The sequence below is a fragment of the Lepisosteus platostomus genome, chromosome 3 (assembly GCF_059453375.1).
Source record: "Lepisosteus platostomus isolate fLepPlt1 chromosome 3, fLepPlt1.hap1, whole genome shotgun sequence".
In the NCBI taxonomy this organism is placed as follows: domain Eukaryota; kingdom Metazoa; phylum Chordata; class Actinopteri; order Semionotiformes; family Lepisosteidae; genus Lepisosteus; species Lepisosteus platostomus.
The window spans coordinates 50,566,355-50,592,594 of record NC_142613.1 but is presented as its reverse complement, the minus strand read 5'-3'; the positions used below and the strand labels follow the sequence as shown (position 1 = coordinate 50,592,594).

General features: G+C 51.1%; 1 protein-coding gene across 1 annotated transcript in view; it reads left to right on the top strand.

Annotated features, from left to right (window-relative positions):
• The window catches only part of mdga1 (MAM domain containing glycosylphosphatidylinositol anchor 1), a 176,778-nt gene that overhangs the window by 65,439 nt on the left and 85,099 nt on the right, over nucleotides 1-26,240 (top strand). Inside the window, exon 5 of the mRNA XM_088625959.1 lies at nucleotides 19,482-19,678. Coding sequence (XP_088482085.1) covers nucleotides 19,482-19,678 — 197 coding nt within the window. The remainder of the gene's footprint in view (nucleotides 1-19,481; nucleotides 19,679-26,240) is intronic.

Below are 26,240 nucleotides of genomic sequence, written 5' to 3'. Positions count from 1 at the left end.
ATGAGTGATGAAGAGTGATGTCTGAGAGCTGAGGGTGAGGGATGAGGATGAGCGATGAAGAGTGATGTCTGAGAGCTGAGGGATGAGGATGAGCGATGAAGAGTGATGTCTGAGAGCTGAGGGATGAGGATGAGCAATGAAGAGTGATGGTCTGAGAGCTGAGGGTGAGGGATGAGGATGAGCGATGAAGAGTGATGTCTGAGAGCTGAGGGTGTGTGATGAGGATGAGCGATGAAGAGTGATGTCTGAGAGCTGAGGGTGAGGGATGAGGATGAGCGATGAAGAGTGATGTCTGAGAGCTGAGGGTGTGTGATGAGGATGAGCGATGAAGAGTGATGTCTGAGAGCTGAGGGTGAGGGATGAGGATGAGCGATGAAGAGTGATGTTTGAGAGCTGAGGGTGAGGGATGAGGATGAGTGATGAAGAGTGATGTCTGAGAGCTGAGGGATGAGGGATGAGGATGAGCGATGAAGAGTGATGTCCGAGAGCTGAGGGTGAGGGATGAGGATGAGCGATGAAGAGTGATGTCTGAGAGCTGAGGGTGAGGGATGAGGATGAGCGATGAAGAGTGATGTCTGAGAGCTGAGGGTGAGGGATGAGGATGAGCGATGAAGAGTGATGTTTGAGAGCTGAGGGTGAGGGATGAGGATGAGCGATGAAGAGTGATGTCTGAGAGCTGAGGGTGTGTGATGAGGATGAGCGATGAAGAGTGATGTCTGAGAGCTGAGGGTGAGGGATGAGGATGAGCGATGAAGAGTGGTCGTCTGAGAGCTGAGGGTGTGTGATGAGGATGAACGATGAAGAGTGATGTCCGAGAGCTGAGGGTGAGGGATGAGGATGAGCGATGAAGAGTGATGTCTGAGAGCTGAGGGTGAGGGATGAGGATGAGCGATGAGGATGCTGTTGTATTGTCGGATCAGACAGTGTGAGCTCGTTTCTGCATTTCCACGCTTGTCCTGTAACGGGTTGTGAAAACCGAAGGCAGGAGAGTGTGATCAACTACAGGAATGAGAGGTTGTTTGAACGAGTGTTTGAAGCACAGGGCTTTACACTGTGACCTCTGCACACCTAAATCAGGCTTAGGCATGTTTTTTCTGATTAAATTGAATCTCACAGGAGCACTCAAACATGGGCAAAAAAAAGATACAAAGTACAGGAAGTAGTGATTAACAAAATGCAATCACCCAGGCTAGGTCACTGGTTTTAATCTGGTTTAGCCCTGCCAGTGTTGTCTGTAAGAATTCCCTCCCCTGCGCTGTCCAGGGTGCTAAAGTCTGCCTCAAATGCCTGTATTTCCCCTCTGTACCTGGACCGGCTCTGAGCTCTTACATCACTGTAATCCTTGTGGGGATCACACAGTCACTGTGTCAGAAATCTGTTATGTCTGGACTCACACCTGCTAGTGATCTTCCCGGTGTCCACAGGTGCAGCAGAGCAGAGGATAGCTATTTAAAATGTCTGTTGGAAGAGTGTGGCTCAGGGGTCAGCCCTCTTCACCAGATGTAGCTCTGAGCAGTGCCAGTTTTCCCATTAGCCACTGTAGGCACAGTGCCTAGGGCCTACGAAGGAGGGAGACACTAGTGACTAACGAAAAATGAGCTGAAGCAACATGCTTGCGTGCGACTCTAGGTGCTCCAAATCACGAATCACGCGCTTTCTAGCGGTTGTTCTGGAACCTAGAAGTATCGAAGTGAGGGTCGCTCGGCTCGCTCCATCAGTCACGTGGTTTAGCACGGGGATAGTTTAAAGGGCATCACGTCAATCGACGTCATTCAATTGGCGTTAACCCCTCTTTTTGCACAATTCGGAGTGAAAGTGTCTAGGGCCTACGAACACCAAAATCTGGCCCTGGCTCTGAGTCAGCCCAGCCTGCGTGTCCCAGCATGGGTACCAAGACTTGTGGAAGGAACCCTTCCTTCTGGAGAAGCCTGCACAGTCCAGTGTTCCATAGATCAAGCTCGGTGCTTTTAAGTAGCACAGTCACTTTAATTCCTCCTCTGCTTTTCAACCCTCCCTTCTTCATTCCCTTTTCTACTCAGACTCTACTCTGCTTAAACCTTTACACCCAGTCTTCCCACTGTACTTTATTCAGCACGGATCCCATTCCCTACTGAGACACCGGAGGCTTAGAAACGAAATGCTCTAGTAGTTTACCGCAGTGAGTGAGGTACAGTTTACCCTGGCTCTTTCCTGTCTGAATCCTTGCAAGTTCTTTGTTCACACTCTCACTCCTGACGTACAGCTTGCAAGCCTGTCCGCTGGTGGTGGTGAAAAAAAAACAGGAGCCGAAAGACCACACCTGTGCTCGCTAGACTCTACGTTCACTTGTGAGCTCTCCCTCTCTTCCAGACGCAGCCTTCTGACCTTTGTCCTCCAGGCTGCTGCAATACACCTGAGCTTTAATCCCAGGGTGTGGCCAAGTGCTAACAGAGCCCATGCAATGTGCTCCTTTTCCCCCTGTGTTATTGCCTCCACACTGAATGCCAGTTAACCAATTAACCAATTAGGCCAGGTGTCAAATTTTCACTCCAGTCCGTGGCTTTGAACAAAGCCCCTACTTTCTCCCTCACGAAGCGTCCGGCTGGCTGAGCAGGAGGAGGCAGACGGTCAGATCGTGTCGCTTTGTAGGTTTGTTGTGGGACTCATTGCCGGCACCCGTGCTCCGACCACCCGACTCTTCGCGTCTTGTAAGACGGATAATTGTCCTGCAGCAGCTCCTTCTCCTGCAGCGGAGCTTGTCAGGCCCTTGTTGTGTCCAGTGACTCGGGCTGCCCTGTGGGTCTGACTGGACACTAAACACAAGCTGCACACAGTCCTCTGATCCTCTGTCCAGTCAGGACAGCCGAGACGGGCTGTATCAACCCCCCCAAGAACACAAGACAGGTCACTGATGAGACAAGACAGGCGGCCCATCTGACCTGTGGCAGTTAGTTCCTTGATCCCAGAATCCTCATGGATCCTCATAGACAAGAGAGACAGAGGCTTGTCCGGCGCAGCTGGGAATATGGCGGCTCTGCGGAATGGAGAGCATGCTTTCCCCGTCCTTTCAGGCTCTCCGACCGAAATACTGTTTGATCTCTGTTTGAGTCTCCGCTTTTCCTGGGATTCCAGCAGAAAGGAACAAGGAAAATGAAATGTGTTGGTAATTTCACAAGACAAAAGGCTTTCTCAGGCCACTGTGCGGCTCCCTGTGAATACCTGGCTTCCTCAGAGTTATTATCCAGAAGTTTTCTAAGCCGTGTGAAGATGAAGCTCTCCACACTGCGGATCATGTGGAGTGGAGACAGCAGCGGAAGACGCCCACAGCTCCAGTCTCTGTTTCTGCAGGCTTTCGCTGTCACTGCTCGACTGTAAAATGGCATTTTTCCCATGGCGGAGTTTGGCTTGGAGGTACGGCCTGACTTTTAAGTGCAATCCAATTGTTTTTAATGCCATTCGGAGCTGTGATCCGACTGGAAGAGACTTCGTGACTGAGGAATTTATCCTCACCTGCCAGCGAACACTCTCCTTCACTTGCCACTGAGATAAAGAAGCAAACAGCCCATTAAAAACAAAGCTAAATCTTCAAATCAGGACTTCCTTCTAAAGCTTCCTGGACACAGTGCTGCTTCCTGTCCATATAAACTAGATCATCCAAGTAAACACTTGGAAAGAGCCTTGATGACAGGCTGAAGGGTCATATAGCAGTATTTCACCAGTATGTCAGATATCTGATTTAAACAAGTTAAATCACATCTGGGCCGATCACCACAGACACATACTGACCACACTGCACTGCAGGACAGATCACCAGAAACACACACCGACCACACGGCACTGCAGGACAGATCACCACAGACACACACCGCCCACACGGCACTGCAGGACAGATCACCACAGACACACACCGACCACACGGCACTGCAGGACAGATCACCAGAGACACACACCGACCACACTGCACTGCAGGACAGATCACCAGAGACACATACTGACCACACTGCACTGCAGGACAGATCACCACAGACACACACTGCCCACACTGCACTGCAGGACAGATCACCACAGACACACACTGCCCACACTGCACTGCAGGACAGATCACCACAGACACACACTGCCCACACTGCACTGCAGGACAGATCACCAGAAACACACACCGACCACACGGCACTGCAGGACAGATCACCACAGACACACACCGCCCACACGGCACTGCAGGACAGATCACCACAGACACACACTGATCACACTGCACTGCAGGACAGATCACCACAGACACACACCGACCACACTGCACTGCAGGACAGATCACCAGAGACACATACTGACCACACTGCACTGCAGGACAGATCACCACAGACACACACTGCCCACACGGCACTGCAGGACAGATCACCACAGACACACACTGCCCACACGGCACTGCAGGACAGATCACCAGAGACACACACCGAACACACGCAGAACAGATCACCAGAGACACACACCGACCACACTGCACTGCAGGACAGATCACCAGAGACACATACTGACCACACTGCACTGCAGGACAGATCACCACAGACACACACTGCCCACACTGCACTGCAGGACAGATCACCAGAGACACATACTGACCACACTGCACTGCAGGACAGATCACCAGAGACACATACTGACCACACTGCACTGCAGGACAGATCACCACAGACACACACTGCCCACACGGCACTGCAGGACAGATCACCACAGACACACACTGCCCACACGGCACTGCAGGACAGATCACCACAGACACACACCGACCACACGGCACTGCAGGACAGATCACCAGAGACACACACCGACCACACTGCACTGCAGGACAGATCACCAGAGACACATACTGACCACACTGCACTGCAGGACAGATCACCACAGACACACACTGCCCACACGGCACTGCAGGACAGATCACCACAGACACACACCGACCACACTGCACTGCAGGACAGATCACCACAGACACACACCGACCACACGGCACTGCAGGACAGATCACCAGAAACACACACCGACCACACTGCACTGCAGGACAGATCACCAGAGACACATACTGACCACACTGCACTGCAGGACAGATCACCACAGACACACACTGCCCACACTGCACTGCAGGACAGATCACCAGAGACACACACCGAACACATGCAGAACAGATCACCAGAGACACACACCGACCACACTGCACTGCAGGACAGATCACCAGAGACACATACTGACCACACTGCACTGCAGGACAGATCACCACAGACACACACTGCCCACACGGCACTGCAGGACAGATCACCAGAGACACACACCGAACACACGCAGAACAGATCACCAGAGACACACACCGACCACACTGCACTGCAGGACAGATCACCAGAGACACATACTGACCACACTGCACTGCAGGACAGATCACCACAGACACACACTGCCCACACTGCACTGCAGGACAGATCACCAGAGACACATACTGACCACACTGCACTGCAGGACAGATCACCAGAGACACATACTGACCACACTGCACTGCAGGACAGATCACCACAGACACACACTGCCCACACTGCACTGCAGGACAGATCACCACAGACACACACTGCCCACACTGCACTGCAGGACAGATCACCAGAGACACATACTGACCACACTGCACTGCAGGACAGATCACCAGAGACACATACTGACCACACTGCACTGCAGGACAGATCACCACAGACACACACTGCCCACACGGCACTGCAGGACAGATCACCACAGACACACACTGCCCACACGGCACTGCAGGACAGATCACCAGAGACACACACCGACCACACTGCACTGCTGAACAGATCACCAGAGACACATACTGACCACACTGCACTGCAGGACAGATCACCACAGACACACACTGCCCACACTGCACTGCAGGACAGATCACCACAGACACACACCGCCCACACTGCACTGCAGGACAGATCACCACAGACACACACTGCCCACACTGCACTGCAGGACAGATCACCACAGACACACACCGACCACACAGCACTGCAGGACAGATCACCAGAGACACATACTGACCACACTGCACTGCAGGACAGATCACCACAGACACACACTGCCCACACGGCACTGCAGGACAGATCACCACAGACACACACTGCCCACACTGCACTGCAGGACAGATCACCACAGACACACACCGACCACACAGCACTGCAGGACAGATCACCAGAGACACACACCGACCACACTGCACTGCAGGACAGATCACCACAGACACACACTGCCCACACTGCACTGCAGGACAGATCACCACAGACACACACTGATCACACTGCACTGCAGGACAGATCACCAGAGACACACACTGATCACACTGCACTGCAGGACAGATCACCACAGACACACACTGCCCACACGGCACTGCAGGACAGATCACCACAGACACACACTGCCCACACTGCACTGCAGGACAGATCACCACAGACACACACCGACCACACGGCACTGCAGGACAGATCACCAGAGACACATACTGACCACACGGCACTGCAGGACAGATCACCACAGACACACACTGCCCACACTGCACTGCAGGACAGATCACCAGAGACACACACCGACCACACTGCACTGCAGGACAGATCACCAGAGACACATACTGACCACACTGCACTGCAGGACAGATCACCACAGACACACACTGCCCACACGGCACTGCAGGACAGATCACCACAGACACACACTGCCCACACTGCACTGCAGGACAGATCACCACAGACACACACCGCCCACACTGCACTGCAGGACAGATCACCACAGACACACACCGACCACACGGCACTGCAGGACAGATCACCAGAGACACATACTGACCACACTGCATTGCAGGACAGATCACCACAGACACACACTGACCACACTGCACTGCAGGACAGATCACCACAGACACACACCGACCACACGGCACTGCAGGACAGATCACCACAGACACACACTGCCCACACGGCACTGCAGGAGAGATCACCACAGACACACACTGCCCACACGGCACTGCAGGACAGATCACCACAGACACACACCGAACACACGCAGAACAGATCACCAGAGACACACACTGATCACACGGCACTGCAGGACAGATCACCAGAGACACACACCGACCACACTGCACTGCTGAACAGATCACCAGAAACACACACCGACCACACTGCACTGCAGGACAGATCACCACAGACACACACTGCCCACACTGCACTGCAGGACAGATCACCACAGACACACACCGACCACACTGCACTGCAGGACAGATCACCACAGACACACACCGACCACACAGCACTGCAGGACAGATCACCAGAGACACATACTGATCACACTGCACTGCTGAACAGATCACCACAGACACACACTGCCCACACTGCACTGCAGGACAGATCACCACAGACACACACCGACCACACTGCACTGCAGGACAGATCACCACAGACACACACCGACCACACGGCACTGCAGGACAGATCACCACAGACACACACCGACCACACGGCACTGCAGGACAGATCACCACAGACACACACCGACCACACTGCACTGCAGGACAGATCACCACAGACACACACTGCCCACACTGCACTGCAGGACAGATCACCACAGACACACACTGCCCACACTGCACTGCAGGACAGATCACCACAGACACACACCGACCACACGGCACTGCAGGACAGATCACCACAGACACACACCGCCCACACGGCACTGCAGGACAGATCACCACAGACACACACCGACCACACGGCACTGCAGGACAGATCACCACAGACACACACCGACCACACTGCACTGCAGGACAGATCACCACAGACACACACCGACCACACTGCACTGCAGGAGAGATCACCACAGACACACACTGACACACTGCACTGCAGGACAGATCACCACAGACACACACCGACCACACTGCACTGCAGGACAGATCACAACAGACACACACTGATCACACTGCACTGCAGGACAGATCACCACAGACACACACTGCCCACACTGCACTGCAGGACAGATCACCACAGACACACACCGACCACACGGCACTGCAGGACAGATCACAACAGACACACACCGAACACACGCAGAACAGATCACCAGAGACACACACCGCCCACACTGCACTGCAGGACAGATCACCACAGACACACACTGCCCACACTGCACTGCAGGACAGATCACCACAGACACACACTGCCCACACTGCACTGCAGGACAGATCACCACAGACACACACCGACCACACTGCACTGCAGGACAGATCACCACAGACACACACTGCCCACACTGCACTGCAGGACAGATCACCACAGACACACACTGCCCACACTGCACTGCAGGACAGATCACCACAGACACACACCGCCCACACGGCACTGCAGGACAGATCACCACAGACACACACCGACCACACGGCACTGCTGAACAGATCACCAGAGACACACACCGACCACACTGCACTGCAGGACAGATCACCACAGACACACACTGATCACACTGCACTGCAGGACAGATCACCACAGACACACACCGCCCACACTGCACTGCAGGACAGATCACCACAGACACACACTGATCACACTGCACTGCAGGACAGATCACCACAGACACACACCGCCCACACGGCACTGCAGGACAGATCACCACAGACACACACTGATCACACTGCACTGCAGGACAGATCACCACAGACACACACCGCCCACACTGCACTGCAGGACAGATCACCACAGACACACACTGCCCACACTGCACTGCAGGACAGATCACCACAGACACACACCGACCACACTGCACTGCAGGACAGATCACAACAGACACACACTGATCACACTGCACTGCTGAACTGTAGGCTGTGTGTGGAGAGTGCGGACTGACACAGAGACAGCGTCTGTTGTCACGCCCGACTGGGGTGGTCTGCCTGTTGTCTTGGAGGACTGAGGTGCCCTGTGCCCAGTGGGCAGCCTGGGCTGGAGATGGTCGCTCCACTGCCGGCTGGTTCATCACCCTGGGCACAGACATGTTCCCTGCATCCTGGCTCTTTCAACCGTTCGTTTCCTAGAATGGTGGAAATTCCTATAGAAGAAACATTCTCTGATGTTCTAGTTCGCCTTTTCAGAGTGGCCTGGGTGCAGAAAGCTGACAGGTTTTAATGAGTTAATCTTCTTTTAATGAGGAATTTGTGTGTCTTCTGTCTTCAGTGGTGGGAGGCCTCTGTCTGTCACTGCTGGGCCTCACTCTGCGTGGCCAATCAGTCCCTCTGACCCTGTGTTGCTCGCATCCCTTTCCACACATATTTGATCTTCACCCACCCGATGTTAGTTAACGGGCTTCAAGGAAAAGATCCAGAGGAACACTTGAAATGAAAAGACTGGTGGTTTCCAGCTGTTATCTGTGGAAGCAAACCAACTCCGAGAAGGTTCAGCCCTGCTCCCGTGTGCGTGTTTTTTTCTTTACAAAGAGTTTCTGAGACTTACTGTAAGAGGCGATGTTGAAACATCTGGTGAGCCGCTTTCTCCTTCTGAAATCTACCTGACTGCAAGCTGCTTGCTATCTGCAGCTCGTACTCACAGTGGAATTAGTCACACGTGATCCTCTTTCTGAGTGCGGCCTCTTGGCTGACCCCCTGGCTGTCTTCAGGAAGATCTGGCCCCCAGTGACCCCACACGATTCAAATGCTGGGATTAACGTTTCCTCACTAATCACGCCAGGGGGTCTGGCGAATCCACCTCCAAATGAACAGCGAAACTTGAATGAGAAACTGTGGGGAAGAGCATTTAGTTAGCTGAGAACGGGAGGCGCAGCTTTACACAAAGAGTTGAGGGAGATTGACGCAACCTGCCCAGCCACGTTGTTGACGCCAAAGCCTGACCAGTTCAAGAAACAGAGAGGCCCCTGGGATTAATGAACTACTTTACGGGCAAATAGGCCGTGTCTCTCAGACTCCGGGGCCGCAGGGGCTGCCGGCCTGCTGGCGTTCACCCTCACTCCATGCCTCGCCCCACTCCGCAGGCCGGAAGCAGGGCAGGAGTCAAAGACCCCCCTCCACGTGCTGATCTCACACGGGGGCGCTATGAGGCCGTGGGGCCCTTCACTGTTATCCTGGCCTGGCGAAGCTGCCTGTGGGCAGCCGGAGCTCAGTGCCCGTCGCCGGGGCATGCACTGTGATGTCACCACACAGCCGCCCAATCAGATGGCTACTTCTGGATGCTTAGATACGGTGGCTTTAGAGGCCCAAATCCTGATCAGTAATGGATGACTTTTCAAAGAGGGATGAGAGCATATTTCCACATTGTATTGCTTTTCTTAAGCTTGACAGATTCGTGGAGCAGCGCAAGAAAAACGTCTCATTTGCCCCCGTCCTTTCTTAAAATGCAGGGAAAACAGCAACGCGACACACACCGGGTGGCTAAGCAGGCTTTCTGATGCCTGCTGGTGATGTGGTGTTTGTGCCTGCTCAGTTTTGTGCTAGATGTTGTCCCCCCATGCTTGTTCCCCCCGTGTCTTCCCAGAACAGGGCAGTCTAGGGCCGGCTCAGTGGTCACTCTGTTTAATTCACCTGCCGGCTAGCCCAGTTCCTGGTGATTTAGCACACAGTGTTTGAGCGAGAGAGCGAGGCGGCTTCTTCTGCATTGACATTTTCAGCTCCTTCCTCCTGTACCATCTCAGCTAATTTTAGCAAACAGGTCTGACACCCACATCTGGTTTCCTACCTCAGGAACCTTTTGGATTGAAGACGTCCCCACACCCCACTGCTTCCCTGCTCTCACTTTTAATTTACAGGCGGCGTGGAGCACAAGGCAGGCTGGTTAATGAAAAAACCCAGACAAAAACTTCAGGAAAAGAAACAGCAGGTCCCCGAGGCTCAGAGGCAGTGAAGTCCGGAGAGCAGGCTGTGGTTTATAATGCTCACATGCTCTTTCGGGAGATTACCGAGCGATCATAAAAAAGAAATCAGAATGGAGAAATAGAATGGTGCACACAGGCGGCCTTAAATTACGGGCCCGTTTATTTGCTTGTTCAGCGCTTTTCTGGGAATGCAGCAATCAATAGAAAAAATAGGCAATAACCATCAAAACAAACACTGGGAGACATCTCACAGCCAAGTTCCGCAGCTCAGCAGCTCAATCCGCTCGGCTCCCCAGAGACTCGGCACCGCTGTTCTTCCGGAGCTCTCTCTCCGCCAGGCAGCTCTCCGGCGGCAGGCGGGGACAGGTGTCAGGGACATGGGCTGTGTCTGGGTATTTCACCAGCCACTGACAGCCCCGGTCTCCCTGCGGAGCGGAGCGGGCTTTTACTCCCGACGTGAGCTGTGCGGACTCGGCCACTGCAAATGCCGGGCATTGAAATTCTCTATCCCAGAGCAGCTCGGAGTAGGATACCTCCTCCTGCCCTTATCGCACAAGGAGAAAGAGACTCGGAGAGGTGTCTAATGCCTTCATCGCTGAAGGCCGAGTGCTACTATCTACAAGACTGGAGCAGAAGAGTGGTGTCACACTAACAGTGCAGGCTGGAGCAGAAGAGTGGTTTCACACTAACAGTGCAGACTGGGGCAGAAGAGTGGTGTCACACTAACAGTGCAGACTGGAGCAGAAGAGTGGTGTCACACTAACAGTGCAGACTGAAGCAGAAGAGTGGTGTCACACTAACTGCAGACTGGAGCAGAAGAGTGGTTTCACACTAACAGTGCAGGCTGGAGCAGAAGAGTGGTTTCACACTAACAGTGCAGACTGGAGGAGAACAGTGGTTTCACACTAACAGTGCAGACTGAAGCAGAAGAGTGGTGTCACACTAACAGTGCAGACTGGAGCAGAAGAGTGGTTTTACACTAACAGTGCAGACTGGAGCTGAAGAGTGGTGTCACACTAACAGTGCAGACTGGAGCAGAAGAGTGGTGTCACACTAACAGTGCAGACTGGGGCAGAAGAGTGGTGTCACACTAACAGTGCAGACTGGAGCAGAAGAGTGGTTTCACACTAACAGTGCAGACTGGAGGAGAAGAGTGGTTTCACACTAACAGTGCAGACTGGAGGAGAAGAGTGGTTTCACACTAACAGTGCAGACTGAAGCAGAAGAGTGGTGTCACACTAACAGTGCAGACTGGAGCAGAAGAGTGGTTTTACACTAACAGTGCAGACTGGAGCTGAAGAGTGGTGTCACACTAACAGTGCAGACTGGAGGAGAAGAGTGGTTTCACACTAACAGTGCAGACTGGGGCAGACGAGTGGTGTCACACTTACAGTGCAGACTGGAGGAGAAGAGTGGTTTCACACTAACAGTGCAGACTGGAGCAGAAGAGTGGTTTCACACTAACAGTGCAGACTGGAGCTGAAGAGTGGTTTCACACTAGCGGTGCAGACTGGAGCAGAAGAGTGGTTTCACACTAACAGTGCAGACTGGGGCAGAAGAGTGGTGTCACACTAACAGTGCAGACTGAAGCAGAAGAGTGGTGTCACACTAACAGTGCAGACTGGAGCAGAAGAGTGGTTTTACACTAACAGTGCAGACTGAAGCAGAAGAGTGGTGTCACACTAACAGTGCAGACTGGAGCAGAAGAGTGGTTTCACACTAACAGTGCAGACTGGGGCAGACGAGTGGTTTCACACTAACAGTGCAGGCTGGAGCAGAAGAGTGGTTTTACACTAACAGTGCAGGCTGGAGAAGAAGAGTGGTGTCACACTAACAGTGCAGGCTGGGGCAGAAGAGTGGTTTTACACTAACAGTGCAGACTGGAGCAGAAGAGTGGTTTTACACTAACAGTGCAGACTGGAGCTGAAGAGTGGTGTCACACTAACAGTGCAGACTGGAGGAGAAGAGTGGTTTCACACTAACAGTGCAGACTGGGGCAGACGAGTGGTGTCACACTAACAGTGCAGACTGAAGCAGAAGAGTGGTTTTACACTAACAGTGCGGACTGGAGCAGAAGAGTGGTTTTACACTAACAGTGCAGACTGGAGCAGAAGAGTGGTTTCACACTAACAGTGCAGGCTGGAGCAGAAGAGTGGTTTTACACTAACAGTGCAGGCTGGAGAAGAAGAGTGGTGTCACACTAACAGTGCAGGCTGGGGCAGAAGAGTGGTTTTACACTAACAGTGCAGACTGGAGCAGAAGAGTGGTTTTACACTAACAGTGCAGACTGGAGCTGAAGAGTGGTGTCACACTAACAGTGCAGACTGGAGGAGAAGAGTGGTTTCACACTAACAGTGCAGACTGGGGCAGACGAGTGGTGTCACACTAACAGTGCAGACTGGAGCAGAAGAGTGGTGTCACACTAACAGTGCAGACTGGAGGAGAAGAGTGGTTTCACACTAGCAGTGCAGACTGAAGCAGAAGAGTGGTGTCACACTAACAGTGCAGACTGGAGCAGAAGAGTGGTGTCACACTAACAGTGCAGGCTGGGGCAGAAGAGTGGTTTTACACTAACAGTGCAGGCTGGAGCAGAAGAGTGGTTTTACACTAACAGTGCAGGCTGGAGCAGAAGAGTGGTTTTACACTAACAGTGCAGGCTGGAGCAGAAGAGTGGTTTTACACTAACAGTGCAGACTGGAGAAGAAGAGTGGTGTCACACTAACAGTGCAGACTGGAGCTGAAGAGTGGTTTCACACTAGCGGTGCAGACTGGAGCAGAACAGTGGTTTCACCCTAATGCACAGAAGTGCTGGATCCTGTCATTAGCGACAATCATTTTTTGTTCTCTGTGTGATCTCTTTTACTATATTCCATCTTCATTGCAGTAGTAACTCACCTCCTTAGATCTAGAACATTCTGGAAAGTGGAAACAAGAGGGGGGAAAGCAAACCCTTAGGTCAGTTCGTGTCTGGCATGTCTTTACGGAGAGCAGAGCTGGAGGAAGGCGCAGAAGCCCCAGGTCTCTCTCACACCCAGCGCCGGCCTGGGGTCTGCTGCGCAGGTGGCTGTGACCCCTTTCCTAGCAGGCTCCCCGATTTGTGCTGTGATGAGCAGGGGGGTCGCGGTGCAGGCCAGGACCACAGAGGGGAGAGGCGTTTCCACGGTGACCTCAGTGGGAGTGGATGGGGAGACTGAGCTGCAGCGCCTGAACAGGCTCCATTATCGAGCGTTTAAAGACTCGGCAGCCCTCGGACGTCAATAGACCCCTCTTGTAACAGATTACCCGGGTTCCCAAATCTCCTCGCTGAGCGGGAGCCCTTAACTGCGGCCAGGGCTGTGAAACACACTGGAGAGAGCGGCCCACCCCCTCCTGCACTCTCTGTGCCCTCTCTCTCCACATGGGGGCGCCACTGTCTGTGCCCTCTCTCTCCACATGGGGGCGCCACTGTCTGTCCCCACTCTCTCCACATGGGGGGCGCCACTGTCTGTCCCCTCTCTCTCCACATGGGGGGGGACACTGTCTGTGCCCTCTCTCTCCACATGGGGGGCGCCACTGTCTGTCCCCTCTCTCTCCACATGGGGGGGGACACTGTCTGTGCCCTTTCTCTCCACATGGGGCACCACTGTCTGTGCCCTCTCTCTCCACACGAGTGCCACTCTCTGTGCCCTCTCTCTCCACGTGGGGGTGCCACTCTCTGTACCCTCTCTCCACATGGGGGCGCCACTGTCTGTCCCCTCTCTCTCCACGTGGGGGCGCCACTGTCTGTCCCCTCTCTCTCCACATGGGGGTGCCACTGTCTGTCCCCTCTCTCTCCACGTGGGGGTGCCACTGTCTGTCCCCTCTCTCTCCACATGGGGGTGCCACTGTCTGTCCCCTCTCTCTCCACGTGGGGGTGCCACTGTCTGTCCCCTCTCTCTCCACGTGGGGGTGCCACTCTCTGTACCCTCTCTCCACATGGGGGCACCACTGTCTGTCCCCTCTCTCTCCACATGGGGGTGCCACTGTCTGTACCCTCTCTCCACATGGGGGCGCCACTCTCTGTGCCCTCTCTCCAGCTGGGAGGGGTCTCCTCTGCCTCCTCTTTCTACTCAGGGGTGACACTCACTCCACTCAAGCTTTCCTCACAGAAACATGCAGGCTCTTGTCGGCTGAGGTAAATGGCCTCTCTGTCCTGTGAGCTTTCCTCTGTCACTGGTAATGGGAGACCAATATGAGCCTGATTGAGTTTTAATTGCAATCGGCTTCAGGATGATACAGATCCACCTGTAGGTCAGTGGTTTTGAGTAAATACCTCATTAAGGAGCTGTGAATCACAGCATGTGCTTAATTAGCAGAAAAGAGGAAAGCAGGGAGTATCTTCATTTGTCTGGTACGTCTGGCTGCAATGTCTGTGTCTGGGGCGGAGAGCTCAGAGCCCAGGTTGTGTGTGCAGCAGCTCTGTGCCATAGCCTAAAGCACCCTCATACGGACCAGGCCTGTCTCCCGGCTTTGCTGTGCTCTGACACTGAGATTCCCTGGAACAGATTCGCTTCACTACACACAAGCAGTGTTTAAATAACAGGTGTAGAGACACAGACGGTTGTGTTCACGGTGATCTGTACAGGGAGTTGGTTTTGCTGACAGTGATCTGTCAGAGAGACTATTGTGTTGACGGTGATCTGTATAGATAGACTTTTGTGTTGACAGTGATCTGTGCAGACTGGCTGTTGTGTTGATAGTGTAACAGACAAATAAGTTCTGAATCCTGAGATGAAGTTTAAACAACTGAGTTTATTGCATGCAAGGAACAATAAGACCAAAGTATTGTTCGAAATAAAGGTACAAAACTTCCAGTTTATATAGGAAATTTCAGCCGTTTCTGATGCAATTGGTTACCATGGTAATGGGGGGAGGTCAAGGTGTTCGGACATTTCCCAGACTTTGACCACTTTTAATGGTCGGTTTAAGGTTTCCTTAGTTGGAGGGTCTCTAGCTTGCATCTGGAATTCTTATCAATTGATCCCCCATCCCTGCCTTTGTGTAGAAAGGAATCAGTTAACCCCTTCTTCACATCTTATATCTTTCTTCAATAGTGATCTGTGCAGAATGTTGTGTTGACAGTGATCTGTGCAGACTGTTGTGTTGACGGCGATCTGTACAGTGAGACTGTTGTGTTGATAGTGATCTGTATAGAGAGGCTAGACAGTGATCTGTGCAGACTGTTGTGTTGACAGTCACCTGTCCAGTGAGACTGTTGTGTTGATAGTGATCTGTATAGAGAGGCTAGACAGTGATCTGTGCAGAATGTTGTGTTGACAGTCACCTGTCCAGAGAGACTGCTGTGTTGACAGTGAGTGATCACAGTGTGGTGTTGAGCGATGTTCAATTCCTATCTACTGTGCCTGAGTGGAAGACTCTATGAGTCTTCTGAGTCAGTAACAGTTCTGAGTTCCAGTCCTGGAGACACAGCTCCTTAAACAGGGACACACGAGTAACTGCTTCTCTTTCCTTGCTTGGCCCTACAAGTTAAAAATAACCAGAGCGTACAAGGGCGTACATGTTCCAGTATATAGTAACATTTTATTAAAATTTTAGGTAAATGGTGTATGAAAGAATTGATTTTGAAGGTGTTTGTCCTTGCAGAGTGTTCAGGACCCGCCCCCCTGCCTCACCTACAGTGCTCCTCTCCAGTGGGAATGTGGGGTGCCAGTGCGCCCCAGTGCTGTAGGAGCTCAGAGCGCTGAGACACCATGTACCCCGATGTGGCACAGCTGCCAGGAGCGTGTGGCCTCTCGCAGCCTGGTGATGGAGATCTGGTTTCCTTGTTTAGAGCAGGGGCAGCAAAGGGAGGGAGCTGGGAGTTGAAAGCTGCCTGCAGTCTGCTTAGCAGGGAGGGCAGGGAAGGTTTACAGGGAAGATGGCAGGATATGGGGACTGAGGTGTATTTAGATGTGCAGTGACCTGGGTCTGACCTCCTGGATTTCTGTTCCAGTCACACTTTGAATTGTTGTGACCAGTGCTTGCAGCAGTAGGTTTTTGATTTGCTACTAATGTGTGCCCATTTTTAAAACTAGGAATCAGTAGTCATCTGTACATCATACACACTCTGAGGATGCTGTCCCAGGCTCTGCCACTCCCTGCTCCTCACTCCTCCTCAGCACACTGAACATCAGCTGTGATGGGCGCAGTCCTCACTCCTCCTCAGCACACTGAACATCAGTGTTGATGGGCGCAGTCCTCACTCCTCCTCAGCACACTGAACATCAGCTGTGATGGGCGCTGTCCTCACTCCTTGCTCCTCACTCCTCCTCAGCACACTGAAAGTCAGCTGTGATGGGCGCTGTCCTCACTTCCTGCTCCTTACTCCTCCTCAGCACACTGAAAGTCAGCTGTGATGGGCGCTGTCCTCCCTCCCTGCTCCTCACTCCTCCTCAGCACACTGAACATCAGCTGTGATGGGCGCTGTCCTCACTCCCTGCTCCTTACTCCTCCTCAGCACACTGAAAGTCAGCTGTGATGGGCGCTGTCCTCGCTCCCTGCTCCTCACTCCTCCTCAGCACACTGAACATCAGCTGTGATGGGCGCTGTCCTCACTCCCTGCTCCTTACTCCTCCTCAGCACACTGAACGTCAGCTGTGATGGGCGCAGTCCTCCCTCCCTGCTCCCTGCTCACTCTTTAAACATTGAATGGAATACATTTACACACACTGCACACCTGACTGCAGACACTGGTCCTGAATGCACCAGCACACACACACTGCACACCTGACTGTGTTTACAAAGTTGGGCTGCTGTTTCTCAGTGCTGTGCAGTGCTGTGTGCAGTATTTCTGTCTTCTCAGCGATTAAGAGGCACGGATGTTTATCGGAAATCAAAGAGGATTTGAAAAACAAGCTCCTCATCCAGAGATTACTAAGACCAAGGGTCATGATGTTGTAAAATCAAATGGATTTCTTTTACATTTCCCTGAAGAGCTCCTCCCGTTGTTTAAACAAGCTCTTGTCTGCGTTAGCTGTGGCAAACTATTCAGTTGTCATGCCTGTGCCGGCTCTGTCTTCCTTTGAGCAAGAGACATCATCAGATAAGCAAGAGGGTGATGCTGTGGAATAGTGGGTAGGACTTCCAGTACTGATTTCACGTTTGTGGGCTCAAATCCCTCACAGATTTCTCCATTTATTCTAATCCCCAATCTCTAAATAGGTCATTGAAACTTCTGCAAGCAGCAGAGAAAAGAATGACAAAGGACGAGAGATTGAGGAGCTGTATTGTGTAGACTTGATCACCTCTTTCCCCCAGCCCCCACGACTGCAGTAGTAGCACACTTCCGTCCAGGACTGGGAACGATCGATGTAGCTTTGGAATTATGGTCATGTCTCCAGTTGGGTTGGGCTGAAACCCAAAATATCCCGAATCTGAACACAGGCACTCCAGCTCAGCTCCCAGAGGACCCCTGGTCCCCTGGGCTTCTGCCGATCAAGACCGAAACCGGAGCTCTCCTGGTTTCAGACATTCTTGGGTTTCAGTAGGGGGTGTCTCTCTGTGCCCCCTGGGGTCATAGGGTCAGATATGCAAACACAGAACACTTACTGTAGGTGCTTCCTTCAAAACTTTAGTGAGAGCTTCATGCTCTGCCGTCATTTAAAAACAGAAGACAGGTCACAAATAAGAGGAACCATTTGGTATTTCACATTTAATTGTTCTCAGAATATCACCTAACTGTTTTTTGGAAAGAAATCAGGATATCCGGTTTCAACAACATGACTAGGTCTCCTCACAGTCTTCTCTGTTCACCACTAAAGAGACTCAGTCCCTTCAGCCAGTCAATTTAGGACAGTCCCTTAATACTTGCATCAGTCTCCTCACAGTCTTCTCTGTTCAAGACTAAAGAGACTCAGTCCCTTCAGCCAGTCAATATAGGACAGTCCCTTAGGTTCCAGAAAGTATCTGGTTTCTCTTTGTTGGACTGATTCTAAAGCTCTTTTATGTAATGTGGCAACCAAAAGTGCATACAGTATTCTAAATGAGGCCTTAATTCTGCATTATACAATTTTAACACAATATCCGCTGATTTACTGTAAATAATATGTTGAGATGCTGTACTAGACCAGACATTACATTGCTTTATATGTGTCTTTGGCCAGCTATTGAGATGCTGGTCTGTAGCTGAGAGCTCACTCCACTGAGAGATCAGCTCATAGAAGCCTCTTACTACTGTCTCCTTAGTAAGCCACTACTCTCTCTGGATCTCAAAGGATCTCAGGGGAGTCAGACAAGCAATATCAAGGGTGTCCTGTGCAGCAATTCTCAGACCTCCTGGAGTCCAGTCTGACCTGTTCTTTTCCAGCACCTCTTCTCCCTGCCTGCTGGGCACAGACTGATTTTGCCCTTCACTCAAACCCTGCCAAACTGCTGGTCTCTAAGACTAGAGACTCCTTCCTAATCTGACTGCATCACCATGCCAGGTGGAGAGTGATTGGTAAGGTGTCTCATCACGAGTGTATTCTTTCAAACCCGGATGTGAGACAGAGACCTGTCGGTTCAGAACGAGCGTCCAGAGACTGTGGAAGTGCTGAGTCGTGGGAAGAGAGCCCCAGCCTGACCAGGTGTGTGCAATGCTGTTGCAGACCTGGACAAGCCCATCCTCACTGTCCACCAGACCATCAGCGACGTCCGCGGGAGCTACTACCAGGAGAAGACTGTGTTCCTGCGCTGCACCGTGAACTCAAACCCCCCGGCACGCTTCATCTGGAGACGCAACTATGTCTCCATCGAGCAGAGCAAGGACAACGGAGTGGACATCTACGAGCCTCTCTACACTCAGGTACAGCCTCTCTACACTCAGGTACAGCCTCTCTACACTCAGGTACAGACTCTCTACACTCAGGTACAGACTCTCTACACTCAGGTACAGACTCTCTACACTCAGGTACAGACTCTCTACACTCAGGTACAGACTCTCTACACTCAGGTACAGCCTCTCTACACTCAGGTACAGACTCTCTACACTCAGGTACAGCCTCTCTACACTCAGGTACAGCCTCTCTACACTCAGGTACAGACTCTCTACACTCAGGTACAGACTCTCTACACTCAGGTACAGACTCTCTACACTCAGATACGGCAAATCTGTAACCCTGAATACACTCTGGTAAAGCAAAACTGTCACCCTGAATACACTCTGGTACAGCAAAACTGTCACCCTGAATACACTCAAGTACAGACGCTCTACACTCAGGTACAGCACACCTGTCAGCCTGTCTACACTCACACAGCACACCTGTCAGTCTGTCTACACTCACACAGCACACTGTCACTCTGTCTACACTCACACAGCACACTGTCAGCCTGTCTACACTCACACAGCACACTGTCACTCTGTCTACACTCACACAGCACACCTGTCAGTCTGTCTACACTCACACAGCACACTGTCAGCCTGTCTAGACTCACACAGCACACCTGTCAGTCTGTCTACACTCACACAGCACACTGTCACTCTGTCTACACTCACAGAGCACACTGTCAGCCTGTCTACACTCACACAGCACACTGTCACTCTGTCTACACTCATACAACACACCTGTCAGTCTGTCTACACTCACACAGCACACCTGTCAGTCTGTCTACACTCACACAGCACACTGTCACTCTGTCTACACTCATACAACACACCTGTCAGTCTGTCTACACTCATACAGCACACCTGTCAGCCGGTGTACACTCATTCAACACTCCTGTCAGTCTGTCTACACTCACACAGCACACCTGTCAGTCTGTCTACACTCACACAGCACACCTGTCAGTGTGTCTACACTCATACAACACACCTGTCAGTCTGTCTACACTCACACAGCACACCTGTCAGCCTGTCTACACTCATACAACACACCTGTCACTCTGTCTACACTCATACAACACACCTGTCAGCCTGTCTACACTCACACAGCACACCTGTCAACCTGTCTACACTCACACAGCACACCTGTCAGCCTGTCTACACTCATACAACACACCTGTCAGCCTGTACACTCACACAGCACACCTGTCAGCCTGTCTACACTCATACAACACACCTGTCAGCCTGTACACTCACACAGCACACCTGTCAGCCTGTCTACACTCATACAACACACCTGTCAGCCTGTACACTCACACAGCACACCTGTCAGCCTGTCTACACTCATACAACACACTGTCACTCTGTCTACACTCACACAGCACACCTGTCAGTCTGTCTACACTCACACAGCACACTGTCACTCTGTCTACACTCACACAGCACACCTGTCAGTCTGTCTACACTCACACAACACACCTGTCAGCCTGTCTACACTCATACAACACACCTGTCAGCCTGTACACTCACACAGCACACCTGTCAGCCTGTCTACACTCATACAACACACCTGTCAGCCTGTACACTCACACAGCACACCTGTCAGCCTGTCTACACTCATACAACACACTGTCACTCTGTCTACACTCACACAGCACACCTGTCAGTCTGTCTACACTCACACAGCACACTGTCACTCTGTCTACACTCACACACCACACCTGTCAGTCTGTCTACACTCACACAGCACACTGTCAGCCTGTCTACACTCACACAGCACACCTGTCAGTCTGTCTACACTCACACAGCACACTGTCACTCTGTCTACACTCACACAGCACACTGTCAGCCTGTCTACACTCACACAGCACACTGTCACTCTGTCTACACTCACACAGCACACCTGTCAGTCTGTCTACACTCACACAACACACCTGTCAGTCTGTCTACACTCACACAGCACACCTGTCAGTCTGTCTACACTCACACAGCACACTGTCACTCTGTCTACACTCATACAACACACCTGTCAGTCTGTCTACACTCATACAGCACACCTGTCAGCCGGTGTACACTCATTCAACACTCCTGTCAGTCTGTCTACACTCACACAGCACACCTGTCAGTCTGTCTACACTCATACAACACACCTGTCAGTCTGTCTACACTCACACGGCACACCTGTCAGTCTGTCTACACTCACACAGCACACCTGTCAGCCTGTCTACACTCATACAACACACCTGTCACTCTGTCTACACTCATACAACACACCTGTCAGCCTGTCTACACTCACACAGCACACCTGTCAGCCTGTCTACACTCATACAACACACCTGTCAGCCTGTACACTCACACAGCACACCTGTCAGCCTGTCTACACTCACACAACACACCTGTCAGCCTGTCTACACTCATACAACACACCTGTCAGCCTGTACACTCACACAGCACACCTGTCAGCCTGTCTACACTCATACAACACACCTGTCAGCCTGTACACTCACACAGCACACCTGTCAGCCTGTCTACACTCATACAACACACCTGTCAGCCTGTCTACACTCACACAGCACACCTGTCAGCCTGTCTACACTCACACAACACACCTGTCAGCCTGTCTACACTCATACAACACACCTGTCAGCCTGTACACTCACACAGCACACCTGTCAGCCTGTCTACACTCATACAACACACCTGTCAGCCTGTCTACACTCACACAACACACCTGTCAGCCTGTCTACACTCATGCAGCACACCTGTCAGTCTGTCTACACTCATACAACACACCTGTCAGCCTGTCTACACTCACACAACACACCTGTCAGCCTGTCTACACTCATGCAGCACACCTGTCAGTCTGTCTACACTCATACAACACACCTGTCAGCCTGTCTACACTCACACAGCACACCTGTCAGTCTGTCTACACTCACACAACACACCTGTCAGTCTGTCTACACTCATACAACACACCTGTCAGCCTGTCTACACTCACACAGCACACCTGTCAGCCTTTTTACACTCACACAGCACACCTGTCAGTCTGTCTACACTCACACAGCACACCTGTCAGCCTGTCTACACTCATACAACACACCTGTCAGCCTGTACACTCACACAGCACACCTGTCAGCCTGTCTACACTCATACAACACACCTGTCAGCCTGTCTACACTCACACAACACACCTGTCAGCCTGTCTACACTCATACAGCACACCTGTCAGTCTGTCTACACTCATACAACACACCTGTCAGCCTGTCTACACTCACACAGCACTCCTGTCAGTCTGTCTACACTCATACAACACACCTGTCAGCCTGTCTACACTCACACAGCACACCTGTCAGTCTGTCTACACTCACACAACACACCTGTCAGTCTGTCTACACTCATACAACACACCTGTCAGCCTGTCTACACTCACACAGCACACCTGTCAGCCTTTTTACACTCACACAGCACACCTGTCAGTCTGTCTACACTCACACAGCACACCTGTCAGCCTGTCTACACTCATACAACACACCTGTCAGCCTGTACACTCACACAGCACACCTGTCAGCCTTTCTACACTCATACAACACACCTGTCAGCCTGTCTACACTCATACAACACACCTGTCAGCCTGTCTACACTCACACAACACACCTGTCAGCCTGTCTACACTCATGCAGCACACCTGTCAGTCTGTCTACACTCATACAACACACCTGTCAGCCTGTCTACACTCACACAGCACACCTGTCAGTCTGTCTACACTCATACAACACACCTGTCAGCCTGTCTACACTCACACAGCACACCTGTCAATCTGTCTACACTCACACAACACACCTGTCAGTCTGTCTACACTCATACAACACACCTGTCAGCCTGTCTACACTCACACAGCACACCTGTCAGCCTTTTTACACTCACACAGCACACCTGTCAGTCTGTCTACACTCACACAGCACACCTGTCAGTCTGTCTACACTCACACAACACACCTGTCAGCCTGTCTACATTCACACAGCACACCTGTCAGCCGGTGTACACTCAGGAACAGTCTCATGGAAAGATCCTTGTCATACATGCCAATGTACCAGATTTTCAGTTTTTGTTTTATCACTTCCAATGGAATAAACCTGGTCATTGGTTTGTGGCATTGCTATGCATTGTTCTCAGAGTTTACAACACGGAAACTATCAATTTCAATTTCCAATGAATGAAGGCTTCACATTTTTAACAGTGTATTTCAGACTCTTATAACCCTCTGTGTGTATGCCTCTGTGTTACAATGAGCGAGGCTTGTGTGACAGTACTGCAGAGTGCAGTGTGTATGGGAGAGAGTCCCTGTGTGTATTTCCCTGTGCGTGTCTCTGCTATTGAATATAGTCTACATGAGAGAGACAGTGTCTTCTTACCTGTGTCTGTCCATACTGCACAGTGCTTTGTAGATAGATAGAATGTGTGTACTTCCCCGTATGTGTCTCTACTATTCAATATAATGTGTATGAGAGAGAGAGACAGTGTGTCTTTTTACCTGCAGAGTGCTTTGTTTATGATAGAGAGGTAGAGTGTGTGTATTTACCGGTGTGTCTCTATAATACGCAGTGCAGTGTATGAGACAGTGTAAGTGTAAGTCCCCGTGTGTGTTTGTACTGCACAGTGCTGTGTGAATAATAGAGTGCAGTGTGTTTGGAAAGAGACAGTGTGTGGAATTACCTCTGTGTGGGTCTGTTCTGTGCAGTGAAGTGTGTATGAGAGAGATAGATTGTGTATTTCCCTGTGCTTGTATTTACTGTATTTACTTCCCTGCAGTTTACTATATAGGACTGAGAGGGTGTTTGTATTTACCCGTGTGTGTCTGTAAGATACAGAGTATGTGTATGAGAGAGAGACAAAGTGTATATATTTTATGGAGTGTTTATAGTGTCTGTACTGTGCAGAGTAGTGTGTGTGGGAGAGACTGTGTGTGTTTACGTGTGTGTCTGTACTGCACAGTGAGAGATGGTGTGTGCATTTACTTTTGTGTAACTGTGCTGCGCAGTGCAGTGTATATGAGACTTTCTATATATATGTGTATGTGTCTATAAGGAACAGCATAGTGTGTATGTGACAGATACAGTGTGTGTTTACCGATGTGTGCGTGTTGTGTGTTTGTAGTGTGCAGTGCAATATGTGTCGGAGAGAGACTGTGTGTGCATTTACCTTTGTGTGTCAGTATCTGTCCTGGGAAGTGTGTATGAGAGAGACAGTGTATATATTGACTTGTGAGTATGTGTACTGCATAGTGCAGTGTTTCTGAAAGGGAGGAAGTTTGTGTATATTTTTCTTTGTGTCTGTGTGCCTGTACTGCGCAGTGCAGTGTGTTTGAAAGAGACAAAAACTATGTATTTCCCTGTGTGCCTGGCTCTACTGCGCAGTTCATTGAGTTTGAGAGAGTGTATGTATTCACGTGTGTAGGGACTTGTGTGTGTCTGTATACTGTGCAGTATACAGTATACAGTTCATTGTACTGTATTGTCCACTGCAGTGTGTGTGAGAGAGAAATGGTGTGTGTATTTACCTGTGTGTGCCTCTTCTGTTCAGCGCTGTGTGTGTATGAGAGAGACAGTGTGTGTATTGTATGTTTTTGTACTGTGCAGTGCAGTGTGAGTGAGAGACAGTGTGTGTTTGTACTGTGCAGTGCAGTGTGTGTGAGAGACAGTGTGTGTTTGTACTGTGCAGTGCAGTGTGTGTGAGAGAGACAGGGTGTGTATTTACCTCTGTGTGTTTTTACTGTTCAGTGGAGTGTGTGAGAGAGACAGTGTGTGTATTGTATGTTTTTGTACTGTGCAGTGCAGTGTGTGTGAGAGACAGTGTGTTTTTGTACTGTGCAGTGCAGTGTGTGTGAGAGAGAGAGGGTGTGTATTTACCTCTGTGTGTTTTTACTGTTCAGTGGAGTGTGTGAGAGAGACAGTGTGTGTATTTACCTGTGTGTGTGCCTCTACTGTTCAGCGCTGTGTGTGTATGAGAGAGACAGTGTGTGTATTGTATGTTTTTGTACTGTGCAGTGCAGTGTGAGTGAGAGACAGTGTGTGTTTGTACTGTGCAGTGCAGTGTGTGTGAGAGACAGTGTGTGTTTGTACTGTGCAGTGCAATGTGTGTGAGAGAGACAGGGTGTGTATTTACCTCTGTGTGTTTTTACTGTTCAGTGGACTGTGTGAGAGAGACAGTGCATGTATTTACCTGTGTGTGTGCCTCTACTGTTCAGCTCTGTGTGTGTATGAGAGAGACAGTGTGTGTATTGTATGTTTTTGTACTGTGCAGTGCAGTGTGTGTGTGAGAGACAGGGTGTGTATTTACCTCTGTGTGTTTTTACTGTTCAGTGGAGTGTGTGAGAGAGACAGTGTGTGTATTGTATGTTTTTGTACTGTGCAGTGCAGTGTGTGTGAGAGACAGTGTGTGTTTGTACTGTGCAGTGCAGTGTGTGTGAGAGAGACAGGGTGTGTATTTACCTCTGTGTGTTTTTACTGTTCAGTGGAGTGTGTGAGAGAGACAGTGTGTGTATTGT